At 43.2% G+C, this 15,391-nt stretch overlaps 1 protein-coding gene across 2 annotated transcripts in view; it reads left to right on the forward strand.

Moving 5' to 3' along the window:
• The first annotated feature begins 8,702 nt into the window (after positions 1-8,702).
• Positions 8,703-15,391, forward strand: part of Flt4 (fms related receptor tyrosine kinase 4) — a 46,649-nt gene continuing 39,960 nt past the window's right edge. For both annotated transcript variants that reach the window (XR_007109164.1, XM_047556505.1), the window contains exon 1: positions 8,703-8,809. Coding sequence is in view for 1 of the 2 variants with exons in the window: in XM_047556505.1 (XP_047412461.1) it covers positions 8,752-8,809 (58 nt within the window). In the remaining variant the exon portion in view is untranslated. The remainder of the gene's footprint in view (positions 8,810-15,391) is intronic.

The following is a 15,391-nucleotide window of genomic DNA, read 5'->3' on the forward strand; positions in this document are numbered from 1 at the left end:
TTTCACTTTTCATGGATATGTCTGTAGAAGTGCAATTGCCAGATCATAAAATAGCTCTTGGTTTAGCTTTCTGAGGAACTGCTAGAATGTTTCCAAAGTGGCTGTGCCCTTTAACATTCCCACCAACAGTAGGAGGATTCTCATTTCTCCACATCCAACAATTTTTCTTTTCCATCATTTTCATTATGGATCTTAGTAGGAGTGAAGTGGTATTTGATTATGGTTTAGACTTGCATATCACTACTGGATTATGATATTGAGTGAGCATCTTTTCATGTGCTTATTGGCTATTTGTACATTTTTCACTTTATTATTAAATTATAAGTTCTGGATAGATTCTAGATAAAGCCCCTCATCAGTCATATGATTTGAAAATATCTCTCCTATTCCATAGGTTGATTTTTCATATATAGCGTTCTCCGATGCACAAAAATGTCTTAATTTTACTGATGTCCATTTTATCTGTTTTCTTTCTTCTTGTTTGTGCTTTTAATATCATATCTAAGAATTCATGGGGAAACACAAGATCATGAAGATTAACACAGTTTGTTTTCTCCAAAGAGATTTATAGTTTTGCTTTTATACTTAGGCCTTAATTCGTTTTGAGTTAATTTTTTTTTTTTTTTTTTTTTTTTTTTTTTTTTTTTGCGGTACTGGGGATCGAACTCAGGGCCTTGTGCTTGCAAGGCAAGCACTCTACCAGCTGAGCTAACTCCCCAGCCCGGTTGAGTTAATTTTTATATTGTGTGAAATAAAAGTCTTATTTAATCACATGTAGTTATCCACTGGTACCAGTTCCATTTGCTGAAAAGGCTATTTCTTCCCCAGGAGACTTGTCAAAACATAAATTGATTGAGAAGATTCTAGGAAGATGTAGGAGCCAGAAGCCCCAGGAATCTGTCTCCCCACCTAGACAACTGCACTATAGAATCTGTCTGATTTAACTATTTTAGAACTCTGAAGTCTATTGCAACTTCCAGGAAAGGCCAGGATGATAAATTTGGGTCAACTTCAGTTCTTAGCACAGTAGCTGTAACCGGTCCCCCATCTCTCAGCCACTGGAAGCAGCTGTGTACAAGTTCCTGAGGTAGCCTGCAAACAGTGTGCAAGAGCCAGGGTGGGCGTGAAGGACCTTGTGCTCTAAGTATTGGGGATCTGTGCTCTGACTGCTGTTTGCCACTTTCCATCAGAGAGGCGCAGGCAGAGGTGGCAGTCATCATTGCACCTCCTCCCATTGTTTGAAGCACCTTCCCCTCCGGCTGAAGTTGTTTCTAGGTTCTAGGGAATTTAAAAGCCAGTGCCTTTTTAACTCCCTTCATTTTTTCTATTTTTTTCAATTTGGGAACCAGGACATTCAAAAGCAATTGCATATATAGGGAAAATTAGAAAGTCACCAGGAATGCCTAGAGAAAACAAACCTACTGGGCTCTCAGTTACATAAAAGCATACCATATGCAATTATATACAATATCTAGTACCTGATAGTGATAATAAAGAACTGTGATGCTAATGTATTTACTTACTGTACTATACTTTTATTATTATTTTGGAGTATACTCCTACCTATGAAACAAAGTTTACTGCAAAACAGTGTGCCATATTACACCAGCAACTCCTCATCCATCTTGTATGCACTGCAACTCTTGATTGCATAATTTTCTTGTGGTTGATTTAATCTTGTGTTGTTTTGTTCACCACAACCTCCGGAGCAAAGGGCTGTTGTATCTATACCATGAAACTTAAGTGTGTAGTAAGCTATACCATCTAGGTTTGTGTACATACACTCTATGGTGGTAACACAAGAAGAACTCACCTAACCGTGCATTTCTCAGAATGTGTCCCCATTGTTAAAGTGACACATGAATGGATTAAAAAAATTCACAGATTAATAATGAAAAGATAATACAATAGAAAATAGACAAAATAATTGAAAAGGTACTTCAAAACAGAGTATATCCAAATAACCACAATACATTAAATGTAAATTAAACCAAAATGAGAAGATTTACCACTTTCATCATGATATATTTCCCTTCTACCATAAACAACTCAAAAACTAGGCAAAATATATGAAATGATTCTTTCATACATTGGATAATAAATCAGGCAAATCCTGCAAATATCTCAACTTTCTGGCTAGTGATCCTTTCCGGATCATGGTATTGGGAAGAAACCCAAATTAAAAGTATGACAGACCTGCTCAACTGAGTAAACAGAACTTAGAATTAGGGAAGAGGAAGCAACTGGAATTTATGTTACAGGATACAGGGCAGAAGCAAATTAGGTAAAAATATTGCTCCAGAAATCTGCAAAATAGCTCACCTTAAGTCTTTTGCTGACTGGTAAGTTTCATTTGCCTTTGCACAAGACAAACTCCAAGAGACTGGGCAGAGGATTACAGGCTGTGCAATTTCCATAACTCAGAAAAGACCAGAAACAACAGCCATTATGAAAGGATTTTGTTGAACATTTAAGAAACTCAGTAGAAACCCAAGAGCATAAAGCCTTAGTAGGAGGATATCACACTTTAACAGCAAAGTTGAAAAATAACTGTCAAAAGAATCAAGCTGATTTACATGTAATATATCTTTCATAATAAATCATATTACCCTTTTACAAAACATAACAAATCCAGACATTCAACATTATAATATTCAAAATATCTAGCATTCAAACAAAAATTACTAGACAGTCAAAGAGAAAGGGACCTCAAAACACAATAACAAATAGCCAAGAGAAATAAATCCCATCCATGAGAGAGATGATGGATTAGAAGATGATAGCTTTTAAAAGATTATGAATATGTTGAAGAACTTAAAAGGAAAACAAATAAACATAATAAATCTAGAAATGGAAGATGTATAAAAGAGTCAAATAAAATCCTATAGCTAAAATAATAATAATATCTGAAATTAAAATTTCAGTGAAGGGCTTAACAGATTAGACACTGTAAAAGAAAAGAACCAGGGAATTTGAAGACATAACAATAAAAACTATCCATGGAAACCACTAGGAAAAAATACAGACAAAAAACTTAAAGTGAGTAAAAACTTTAATACTTCCCCAGAGAGCCACATGAAAAAATGTTCAGTATCACTAATCATAAGGAATATTAAGACCAAAACCACGAGATACCATGTCACATCTCACATCTATTAGGATGGCCACTATCAAAACAACCAAAAATAATAAGTGTTGCTTAAGATGTGGAGAAATTAGAAACTTGTACATTGTTAGTGAGGATATAAAATGGTGTCACCACTATGGAAAACAATATGGCAGTTCCTTGAAAAAATAAAAATAGAATTACTATAAGAGCCACAAATCCACTTCTGGGCACAAATTCAAAAGAAGTGACATCAAAGACTTAGAAATATTTGTTCACCCATGTTTATAGTAGCATTATTTGCAATAGTCAAAAAGTAGAAGCAATACAAGTGCCATTGACAGATGAAAAAGCATTGGTGTGTGTGTGTGTGTGTGTGTGTGTGTGTGTGAGAGAGAGAGAGAGAGAGAGAGAGAGAGAGAGAGAGAATGGAATATTATTCAAAAATTCTGACACATGCTGTATCAGAGATAAACTCTGAGATCAATATGTTAAATGCAAGAAGCATTAAAATAAATCAAAAAAGCACAAATACTATGATTCCACATATATGAGTTACTTAGAGTAATCAAATTCAGAGACAGAAGGTAAAATGTTGGTTACTAGGAGCTAAAGGCAGGGTGCAATGAGAAGATATTGTTTAGTGGTTACAGAGTTTCAATTTTGCAAAACGAAAAGATTTCTGGAGCTCAGTGGTGGTGATGGTAGGTAGCACAGCAAGTACTCAATGCCACTGAACTGTTCACTTAAAAAAATGATTAAGAGGTAAGTTTTATGTTGAATAATGAAGAATCGGGCGCAATGGCACACACCTGTAATCCCTGTGGCTCGGGAGGTTGAGGCAGGAGGATGGAAAGTTCAAAGCCAGCCTCAGCAAAAGCAAGGGGCCAAGCAACTCAGTGAGACCCTGTCTCTAAATAAAATACAAAAAGGGGGGTGGGGATGTGGCTCAGTGGTTGAGTGCCCCTCAGTTCAATCCCTGTACCCTCCCCCAAAAAATAATAATAATGAAGGAAGTCTCGGGAAACTATAAGGCAATATGGAGTCGACCAGCATACTTTTCACAGGAGTGCCAGAAGAAAGAAGAATAAAGACTTTTCCAGATATGCATACAAAAGTTGAAAAAAATTCACCATTAGCATACTAGAAATGTTGAAGTTCTTCAGGCAGAAGGAAAATGATACCTGATGAAAATATAGTATAATAAATGATGAATAAATAAGATTTTAAATTCAAATGTCCATAAAAGATGTTACTATTTAAACAAAAATAATAGCAATGCATTGCAGGGATTGTGATATGCATGAGTAAAATTAAGGATAATAGCATAAGAGCTGGGAGGAGAAAAACGGAGGTAAACTCTTATAAGGTTCTCAAATTACACCTGAATTTGTTACCACTTGAAGGTAGACTATGATGAGTTTAAGGTGTACACTGTAAACATTAAAGCAACTTTTTCCATTAGAAAACAGAGAATAGTTAATAAGCCATCAAAGAAAATAAAATGGAATCATAGAAAATGATCCAAAAACAAAGGAAGAGAAAGAGGAAAGAGGGAACAAAGAACAGATGAGACAAATAGGAAACAGTTATCATGATGACAAATTTAAAACTAAGTATGTTGAAATAACAACTTTAAATCCAAAAGGTCTAATCACCCAATTAAAAACGCAGAATAAAAAACAAGATTCAACCACATGTAGACTATAAGAATTTACACATTTGAAATATAAAAGCACAAACTGGCTAAAAGTTAAAGTTATAAAAAGATATGCCATGCTGTACTGTTATGTCAGACAAAGTATAATCCACAACAGAAAAAAATTAATAAATTGGACTTCATCATAATTAAAACTTCTGCTATTCAAAAGGTATTAAGAGAATGGAAAGATAAGCCACAGATGAAGAGAAAATATTTGCAAATTATGATAAAGGACTGATAAAGGACTTGTGTTTAGAATATATATAAAGAGTCCTTAAAAAATCACTAATAAGAAAAGGAATTGCCTGATTTTTAAAACTCCATTGCATTTTTATTAAAAGAATCATTAGAAAGTGAAACACCAACATGATTTTCTGTACAACACCATAAGAATATTAAAATTTGTAGGCATAAATCTAACAATAATGCTCAAGAGCTCTGCACAAAAAGGATAACTTTCTGTAGAATAAAATAATATCTAAAAATGGAAAGATAATCTGTGCTTATGGATTGTAAGAAAGCCAGTGTTCCCCAAACTAGTCACAGTAATTATAATCAAAGTCCCAACATATGACATGTGTCTAGAATCTGACAAAATGATTCTAAAATTTAAATTAGACTGTAAACTTCTTAACTATTAACACATAATATTGTTAGTTTTAATATTAACACATAATATTGTTAGTTTTCATTTTTAAGATTTATCCATTTTAGTTGTTCTGTAGTGGCATCTCATTATGGTTTTATTTAGCTTTTCCCTAATTACCACTGAGGTTGAGCACATTTTTATAATTGGTCATGTGGATTTCAAGTCTTTTGCTCTCTTATTTCTGCCCATTACCAGTCTTTTTCTTTTGATTTGTAGGAGTTCTTAATATATTCTAGACATAATTCCTTTGTCAGTTCTGGTTGTTATTGTTATGTGACAGATTACTCCACAGATTATGTGGAGTAATCTGTCACTTTTGCAAAACAAGGTGTAAAGACTTACAGTACCAGATATGAAGGCTTTTCTAAAGCTAAGGTAAAGACATGGTGGTGTCAAGACAACACCTAGAAAATGACCCACTTGAAGGAGACTCTTCACTTAGAACCAGGGTAAAACTAGAGAACAGTATAAAAAGGACGATCTCATAACCAATCATGGAACAATTAGATCCTTATGGGGGGAAAAAAAAGAAATAAACCTGACTCTCCTCCACTTCACACTACAGAAAAAGCCATTAGAGGTGCCCATAGCTCTAAAAGAAAAAATTAAAATTTGTAAGTGATTTTAAAAATGGTAAATATCTTCATGACCTTAGACGAAATAAAAGATTCCTTTAAAAGAATACAAATGCCGGGGCTGGGGTTGTGGCTCAGTGGTAGAGCACTTGCCTAGTATATGTGAGGCACTGGGTTCGAGTCTCAGCACCACATAAAATAAATGAATAAAATAAAGGTCCATAACATCTTAAAATAAAAAAAAGGAATACAAATGCCACCAACCAGAAGGAAAATAAATGGAAATAAGATCTTCTGTCCCTTTCACCACCTCCCAAAATACATATTCCATTAAAAGAATGAAAATTAAGACAGTGAGTGAGAGGGGAATTTGTAGCACATTGCGGTCAAGCATGTTTTCAAAGATGCCCTTGATAGCATCTCCCCTTTTCTTCAGCATACCCTTCCTTTCCATCAAGAGTTAGCAAGTATGGCCTCTGGGTAGGTTCTGACTACTTTGAGAGCATATAGCATCCACCCGGTTTTCTTGGGTTACTCATCTGGAGAAGCCATGTCCTGCACACAAAGTCCAACTACTTTGAGATTGTTGTACTGGAAAGGCCATGAAAGGGTACACCAGGCCACAACCCCAGGTGAGCACCCAGATGACATCCAACCCAGGCAAGACTTCAGATAGCTGACAGCAACCAAACATGCAAGATCCCAACCAAGAATCACACAGTCAAGTCCTTCTAAAATTCTGACCCTAAAAAACATGAGCAAAATAATATAGTCTTTGCTTTTCACCACAACATTTTGGAGTAATCTGTCATATAACAATAACAACCAGAACTGACATAGGAATTATGTCTAGAATATATTAAGAACTCCTACAAATCAAAAGAAAAAGACTGGTAATGAGCAGAAATAAGAGAGCAAAAGACTTGAAATCTACATGACCAATTATAAAAATGTGCTCAACCTCAGTGGTAATTAGGGAAAAGCTAAATAAAACCATAATGAGATGCCACTACAGAACAACTAAAACGGATAAATCTTAAAAATCAAAACTAACGATATTATGTGAGTGAAGATGTGGAGCCCTGCAGACCACTTACCCTTCCATAGGAATGCTAAATGGTACAAATAACTTGAAAAAAATAGTTGGCGCTGTCTATTAAAGTTGAAAACCCACATACCTAGCAAATGAGAGGGAAAAAGTAAGGCATATGTTCACCAGAAGATATATACAAGGGTGTTCACAGCAGCAGAACTTGGAAACCAGTATCAACTCAAACTTGAATCAAGAGTAGAAGGACAAATTATGATGTATCAAACAGTGGAATACTATGCAGCTATGAAAATAAGCAAGATATAGTTTAATATAGCAATATATAGATAAATCTCATCACTGATTATGAGTAAAAGAATATATGTGGTATGAATTCATTTAAATAAGATTAAAACACTAGCAAAGCATATATTTTGGTGACAAAATTAAAGAAAAGAAAGGGAAGATAAAGTCAGGATACTAGAAACTTGGGGGCTTAGTATGGTAAGAGGTTTGTGATGGGAAATGTAAGAAGTTTCTGGATTGTTAGTGCCATTCTAAATCCCTTGTTGGAAACATTTATATCATACTTACAATACACTGGTATCTTAAACTCTTTCCATAAGTATACCACATCTTACAATAACTTTGTTGATATTATTCAAGTTTGAAAAGAGGAATCTGACTTCATTTGTTATTCAGTTACCTAATTTCCCCCAACAATGTTTATTAGATTATTTAAATTCTCCTCACTACTTTGTGATGCCAACTTAATATTATATTCAATTCTTAGCTGTACTTGAGAGAATTGGTAACAGTTATTATCAACCAATTTGGTCTTGGTTTCTGGCAAGGATCAAAGGACTAGGGGGAGAGCATGGAAAAAGAGTGAAAGGAGTAAATAAAAGCAAGAGAGAGGTTGAAATAGTCATCCAAAACAAGAAAATTCTAGCAACAGAACCAAAAAGAGAAAAGAAGTCTGTGGTAGGGTTTGCCAAGTCAGAAAGTAAAGTGTCACCTGATAAAAGGACTTATGAATGAGCTCAGAGCAAAAATATTTCGGAGAGATCTAAAGTTGAAGCCAGACCTTCAGGGTGAGGAGGAGTGGTCAATTATATTGGTGCTGGGCTCAAGGGTACGACTTCTATTGACACCATGGAGGTAGTAAGGCGAAATCTGCTGAATGTTTTCAAAGATTTAACTAACTACTCTTTTCAAGTCGAATTTATTGCTTTTTTTTTTTTCTTTCTTACTCTAAACGTAGTGTTTATGATAGAAGGAGATTACAGAAAAACACGCAATGACATATTCTGTTAGTCCTTGTCTGGCGCTCTCGGGTGCCTTCAGCGCACCACCGACCTTTGCAGTACGGACAGCGTCGCCCGGAGTGGCCCTGAAGAGGCCGAAGGGCGGTAGTTGACTTGAAAGAGCCGTTACCCTCGACCTGGACTGTGCAAAGCAGGATCTCTTCCCATCTAGGCTGGATGCACTCTTGCTGGTCTGGGAAGGACTTAGGTGCGAAGGATGGTCCAAGGCCACGGTGACCCGCCCTCCCCGAGAGCCCCGCCCCGACCCCGCCCCCGGCCCGCGGCCTGTGGGGGCCCCGCCCGCGCTCGCGCGGCGCGCTCACACTCCCAGCCCAGAGCTGCGGTGGCCGCGCAGGTCCTACCCGCGCCGCAGCGGCCGGAGATGCAGCCGGGCGCCGCGCTGTGCCTGCGCCTGTGGCTCTGCCTCGGACTCCTCGACGGTGAGCGCCGCGAGCCAGCTGCTTGCGCCAGGGTTGGGCTGATGGCTAAAGGGAGCTGCGCGCCGGGGGCAAGTAGTTAGATCGCACTGGTGGGGTCCGGACTGGGGACAGGACAGCCCAGGAGCCTGGGGGTGCGGACACCGGATGGAGCACGGCGAGTTGGGGCTAGGGCCCGCCGGGAGGAGGAAAGAGCGGGCCGGGACTGCAGCCGGGTCAGGGACAGAGCGACCAGTCTGTGCGTAGGCGCTGGGATAATCCTTCGGATCCCAGACTTCGCTGTACCCTTGGTGGCTTAGCTTCCCTGTAGGCTGGCCCTTTTGGGCTGCATCCTTAACCTGGATCCTTCATTTCCTTACTCGCTCTCCCTGCGGAGCCCTGGTGCAGCGCCGCACGTTAACAATCGGTTCTCATGCACCGGGGATTATTCCCTGGGCGCCAGTCGAGGCTGGAATCCCCGCCCGACCCCAGACTTGGGTGCGCACTTCCCGACGCGTCGGGTCAACGCTGGAAGTCCATCCCGGGAGGTCCCGCAGAGGGCGCACCGGACGGGCGTCCACCTTCTCCAGGGCTGGGACTGCAGCGGCAGGGGCAAGTGCACGGGAACCAACAGGCACCCGAGGCGAGCACCGCCTGGGGTGAGGATGCGGGTGCAAAATTAAGACTAATCTGGAGTCTGTAAGCAATCAGCTCACAGAAATGGTGCGAGACCGGGATTCCTTGGATTTGAGAAGAAGGCAGTCTTGAAGACCAACTAGGGAGACTGAATGTTAAGGCGGAGGTCGCCACCAAAGGGTCTTAAGGAAAGGACCGGAGGGTTTAGGTTTGTGTTGAGTATATGCGGAGAGACCAGACCCAAGACTGTGGGGTGGAGAGAAGGAAGTGTGAGGGACAAGGAAGGGAGCAGAGGGACTGGATGGAGATGCCTGGAGGAAAGCATGAGGGGTAAGGAGAGAATGAGCTGGGAGTCCACACAAGATCTGGTGTCTCTAGAAAGCGAAGGATGGAGGGAGTGTCTTGGATCCCCTTTTGTTTGAGGGAGAAGTGCTAGGTGGCCTGAAGGGCGATATGGAAACGTCAATATGTTTGCAAGCAACAGAAATTTAATATTGGCTTTATATACTTTGTCTCTTAATTATCACAGTCAGTATCAGACCCATTTATACGTGGAAAAACTTAAGCCAAGGACATAATGTAAATTCTCAATGTCCTCAGAAGATCTGTAGGAAGAGAAGTAGTTCATCTGGGTTTTTGGGATACCAGAACTCTGTTCTCTGCTCACCATCTCTATCTTCATAGGCTGAGGGACTAAGAACAGCAGAGGTGAGGATGGTATGGCTAAATTTGGGGGGAAAGGGAGGAAGACTTCTGTTTGAGCCTTTGTCGGCCTCGTCAGGAGGCTGACCCTGGGCCATTTCTTGGTACCCTGTATCCAGCCCAGGGCCAGGACCTCACAGATGCTCAGTGTGTGTTTGTTGAGTGACTGAGTGACTGTGGGGTCTAGGATTGAATGGGGTCCCTGTTGGAGGGCAGGATGAGGAATGGGAGACCGCACACACACACACACACACACACACACACATATCTTGAAGAGGTATCCCTCAGGCAGCAATCAACTATACCAGAAGCTCAGAAGGGAGAATGGGCTGGTAGCTGAAGTGAAAACAGGGTAAAGAGTCCAGTAGGGAACTCCGAGGAAGGAAACCTGGAAGGAGGGGGTCTTCCAGAGAGATGGGAATATTCTGCAAGTATAGGAGAACCAGGAGAGGCCAGCATGAGTGGGAGGTAGAAGAGCAGAGGGAAATGATGCCATTCCCTACAGTAAGTGATAAATGACTCTCAACAAATCATGCTGTGAAGGGGAAGAGAGGGTATTAGCTGAAGGGGGATATCCCAGGCTAGAACTGGGTGTGACTGGTGGGGAGACACCAACAGAGACAAAGACCATTCCTCCGGAGCCCTGCATCTTGCTCCAACTTTCTCCGTGGGCTGAGGAGGACCTCAGGCTGCTGGGGTGCTACAGCAGGAACATGAACTCCCAAGTGCATGGGCTTGGGATGGAGCTCAATGGTAGAGTGCTTGCCTAGCATGCAGGAGGTCCTGGGTTCAATCCTCATTACCCCCAGACAGCAGAAAAATCACTTAGAGTAAAGAATCAGGGAAGCCAGATTGGGAGGCAGTTGGGAGACGTTTTTTGATTCCCCCAAAGGTGGCTGAACCAGACTTTTATCCTGACTCTATCCCTAAGTTCTTACTGTGTGGCCTGAGCCCCTCCTTTTCCCACCCTGTATCTGAGTTTCCTCATGCACAGCCGTGGGCCGGCTGGCAAACATTGAGGGGCTATATGTGCTTAGGCTGGATTGTAAGGCTTAGGATCCTGGTCCAGTTCCACAGTCTGGCCCCAGCAATGTCTGTATGGGGGAGGGCAGATGGCAGACAGCAGCCCCAAGATGCTTTGTCTTCCTCAGCTTAGTCTAGAAGAAAAGTTGTTTATACCTCTGAACAGTGGGCAGCCAGCTCTGGGACATGCAGGGGAATCAGGAGACTGTTGAGCAGCTAGATGGGTCTGGTCTGAGAATACTACCTCCTTGCCATGGTCTGAGTCACACATGGCCATCCCACTCTTAGTTATACGTGTTCTTTGGTCCTAATCCAGACCCAGGGTATGGGAGTGGGGCAGGGATGCAAGTCAGTGCAAGCAGGATTCGGGGTCTGGGCCCACTTTACTTAGTGCCTGCAAATCTTCTGGCCCTAGTTCAGTGCTCTGGGGACTCAAATGCAGGTGCTACCTATTTGCCTACCATGCCTGAGGCAACCAAGTCAATTTGGCTAAAGAGGCCCTGCTCCCTCTCCAGAGCAGTGTCCAACAGGCCCCAGACAAGTGCACTGTCTGGTGAACTCCCCAGTTGCCAGGGAAGGAGGCTGCAGTTCTATACCAGACACAAGCTATGTGCCTGCTCAGAGTAGTCCTGGAAGGGTTTGGACATAGCACTGACTTTTAGGGGTCACCTATGTGCCAGACTGGCCAGGACACAGATATGGTATCATATGTCTGTAATCCAGGGATGAAAGTGCTCAGAACCCAGTGAGACCCAGCTGGTGGTTGTGGATTGCACAGGAAGGCAGTGTCACTTCCAGTTAGGGACTTCCTGAAGGGGTCTGCAGAACTCCAGGAAAGGGAATTCCAAGCAGGGCAAAGAATCCCTCAAAGACAGGAAAGTGCAGACTGTTCATGGGGACAAGTGAGTGGTCAAATGAGGCTAGAGCCTGGGATGGGGCAGAAGGCTGGGGGACCAGGCAGGACAGGGTGATGGAAACTAGGTGAGGCAGAGGCAGGGAACTGCAAGTGGATAAATCCAGGAAATATTGTTAGTAACAGGATAGCGGAAACAACAGAAACAGTAACAGATCCCTGGCTTAAGCAAATAGGGTGGATCCCAAGACTATCAGATGGGGATCCTGGAAAGAGGAGCATATGTGAAGAAGCGTGACCTTCGTGGGGAGGCATCCACTGGGGACTTCCCAGGAGACCCCAGTTGTCCACAACTAGGCCAGATAAGGAAGGAGGAAATTTGGGAGCACTTGGGTGTCATGGGGCAGAAGGGAATGAGAGGGCTCAAGGAAATTAAGTGAAGTTTTAGCACGACAGAGAACTTCCTCTCTGTGTCTATCTCACATCTTTCCTGCTGTCCTTTGGGTGTTTTCCTCCACAGGACAGGTGTCTCTCCACAAGGGCTTACCCTGTGCTAATCAGCCCTCTGAGATGCACCTGGTACGAATGGGGCCAACCTTGGACTCCAGAAGGAAGGCTTGCTCCACTATCCAAAAACTTGGTGCTTATCTGGGGAGACTGATGGGGGTTTAGATCTGTGTTTTAGAGCAGTCTCTTGGGAGCAAGCAGGAAGGCAAATTTCAGAAAGATGTTAGAAGTGGCGATGAGGCTGAGTAGGGACTGGACCCGCGGGGAGTGTGGGCCAGAAGAGGCATTCAAAGAACCTCTCACACTCTAGACCGACCAGCGTTTAGAGAAGCAGCGACATATCCCAGCTGGAGCCAGGGATTCCTGACTTTCGTTCCTTTTCAGACACTGGCTTCCTCTGGGATCTGGGTTTTCCGGTTACGCGGAGGGGACAAGTCTGGGAGCAGGAAGGTACGGGCATTCCGTGCTGGAGGAGGATCAGGTCGCCTGCCCTGCCCCTGCGGGGCGGAGCACACAGCAGGCACGCCCCCCACCCACGCAGCTTCTCCTCTGCCCACGCCACCTCCGAACACTGCTGGGCCTAGGCAGGGGCAGGTTCGGGTGGCAAGTGGGGGAGCCCCCCGCCACGTGGCCGGCAAGGTCAGCAGGGGTTCATGGGAAAGGACTTGTCGGTCACTGAAGAGGACATCCTGCCTGCGTTTCCCTCTTCCTGCAGCAGGAGCTGGTGGCCCCGATTTAGCAGCACTGCGGGGCCACCTCTAAACCAGCTGGGCTGTCTGATAACACAGCTCGTCCTGTCGGCGAGTGAACGAAGCCCTGACCCCAGAGAGGCCAGGGCAATGGCCTGGCACAGCTGGCTGCACCACGGCAGCCCTGCGCCAGCTGCTAGCATCTGCTAGGGTTGCCTCTATTCCTTAAACCTCTCCACCAGGTACTCAGGCAGCCCACACTCCCAGGGAGGAGGGGTGAATCAGTGTGAGACACACACACACTCACAAACTTGGAGTGTGAGTGAGCCACATCTCACTAATGGTTCATCAAATTGCTTCACACTAAGGTGTGTGCAGGTTTTAGCCTTGTGACAAAAGCTTCATTATGCATTCCCCCTTTTTGTTGCTGCCAGTCGTTTTGCAGTCCCGAGGAATCAAACCCAAGACCTCCTGATAGTCAAGTGCCATAGAGCTGAGCTTCATCCTGATCTCCCATTGTGCCCATTTTGAAGATTAGAAAATTAAGGGCAGAGGGGTGAAATGGCTCACTTGACGCTAGGTGATACTGGTGAATTGGCTTATTTAAAGGAGGTGATGGATGTCTGGTCCCAGATGGTATGGGGACCAACGGGCAAACAGCAGGTAGTTGTCCACATGCCCCAAGGAAGACCCTAGAGAGGTGGGCAGGTGGGATCCTAAATTTGTGAACACTTCTCAGACATCGTTACCTGGATGTCCCTGGCATGCCCCAAACAATTACATCTTCCCCCAGGTCTACTTCTCACCTGGTATGATTATCTCAGTGCATGGCATCCCCACCTTTCTGAGTGCTTCTTCCCTCACCTCCACACCTACCCCACTTTATCTATAGTCCTTTTTGTTTCTTGGATTCCCAGAGCCAGTCACAGGTCAATCACCAGCCAAGTCCATGCTGGGAATGCCTCAACGAAAAGACAAACAAAAGTCCTGACCTTGAATGAAGGAGTTGTCAAATGTAATAAACCAACCTCTACAAGGACCTACAGAAAAGTTCAGGATCCTGTGGAGGGACCTCAATGTATGATCCTGGGGAGGTGGCATTGGGGCTGAAATATCAGAGTGGAGGAAGGGACTGTCCCAAATAGATGGCACATGGAAGGCAAAGTCTCTGAGGCTGAAGAGAGCACTGGGTGGGTGATAGGGAAGCCAACAGAGCACTCAAATTTCACTCAAGCAACAGGGAAGCAGGGAATGGTTTTAGGCAGGAGAGGAACTTGTGTCATAGAAATATCATTTCATCTCCTGGTTAAGACTAGACCAGTGCAGAGACATCAGTATGATAATCCAGGAGAGATACACTGAAGCTGGCCAGACAGCAGGGTGGAAAGGAGGGAGAATGGAAAGGGGTCAGCCCCAGAATGTCTAGTGGAGCTGTCTGTCCAGAAGGTGTCCATTGCAAGGTCTCTGAACACTATGAGTGCAAAGTGCTCTGCCAGCTTGGCATAGAGAGGAAAGGAGCAGCATCTTGGCACTCCTAGCCACCCTGCCCTTGGTACCCTCTTCCTGAGCCAGCAACCTTGTACTCAGTCTGTAAAACCCATTTCAGCTCTGAGAATGGATGTGATATGTGACCAGTTGGTTCTCGGGGAGGAGTAGGGTTAGGAATGCCTGGTGGGATGACCTTCGCTCAGATGACCTTCCAAGGGGAATGGAGAGCAGTATTTCCAGGGTTTATGGAAGAAAGATGTTTTGATCTGCTAAAGGCCTTTTCATCTCATAAACTACAGAAATGCAAATTATGCCAACATTCATAAAAGTAAATAATAGCTTTCTGTAATCCTGTCCCCCAAAGATAATCTATGACATAATGTACTTTGGGGTAAGTTGACTTCTGAATGACTTAGTTTTCTCATTTGTACAATGGCAATAATAGCACCCACCTCAGGATGGGTATTAAAGCAGTGTAGGATGTACAAGTGTGTAGGACTGTTCTGGCAAATAGAAAGTGCTAAATTTGCAGTTGTTCTTACTGTTATACAGGATGTATCGGTCTAAGCAGAATTTTGGGGTCAAAGTGTATGAACATTTTACCATGTGAGTGCCTGTTTCTCCACATCCTTGCCAACACTGGGAAGTATTGTTTTTTTAAATACTAGCTCATCTGGTGAGTGAACAGTTGTGTGCTCCATGGGTCCA

The sequence above is a fragment of the Sciurus carolinensis genome, chromosome 6, assembly GCF_902686445.1.
Source record: "Sciurus carolinensis chromosome 6, mSciCar1.2, whole genome shotgun sequence".
Classification (NCBI taxonomy): domain Eukaryota; kingdom Metazoa; phylum Chordata; class Mammalia; order Rodentia; family Sciuridae; genus Sciurus; species Sciurus carolinensis.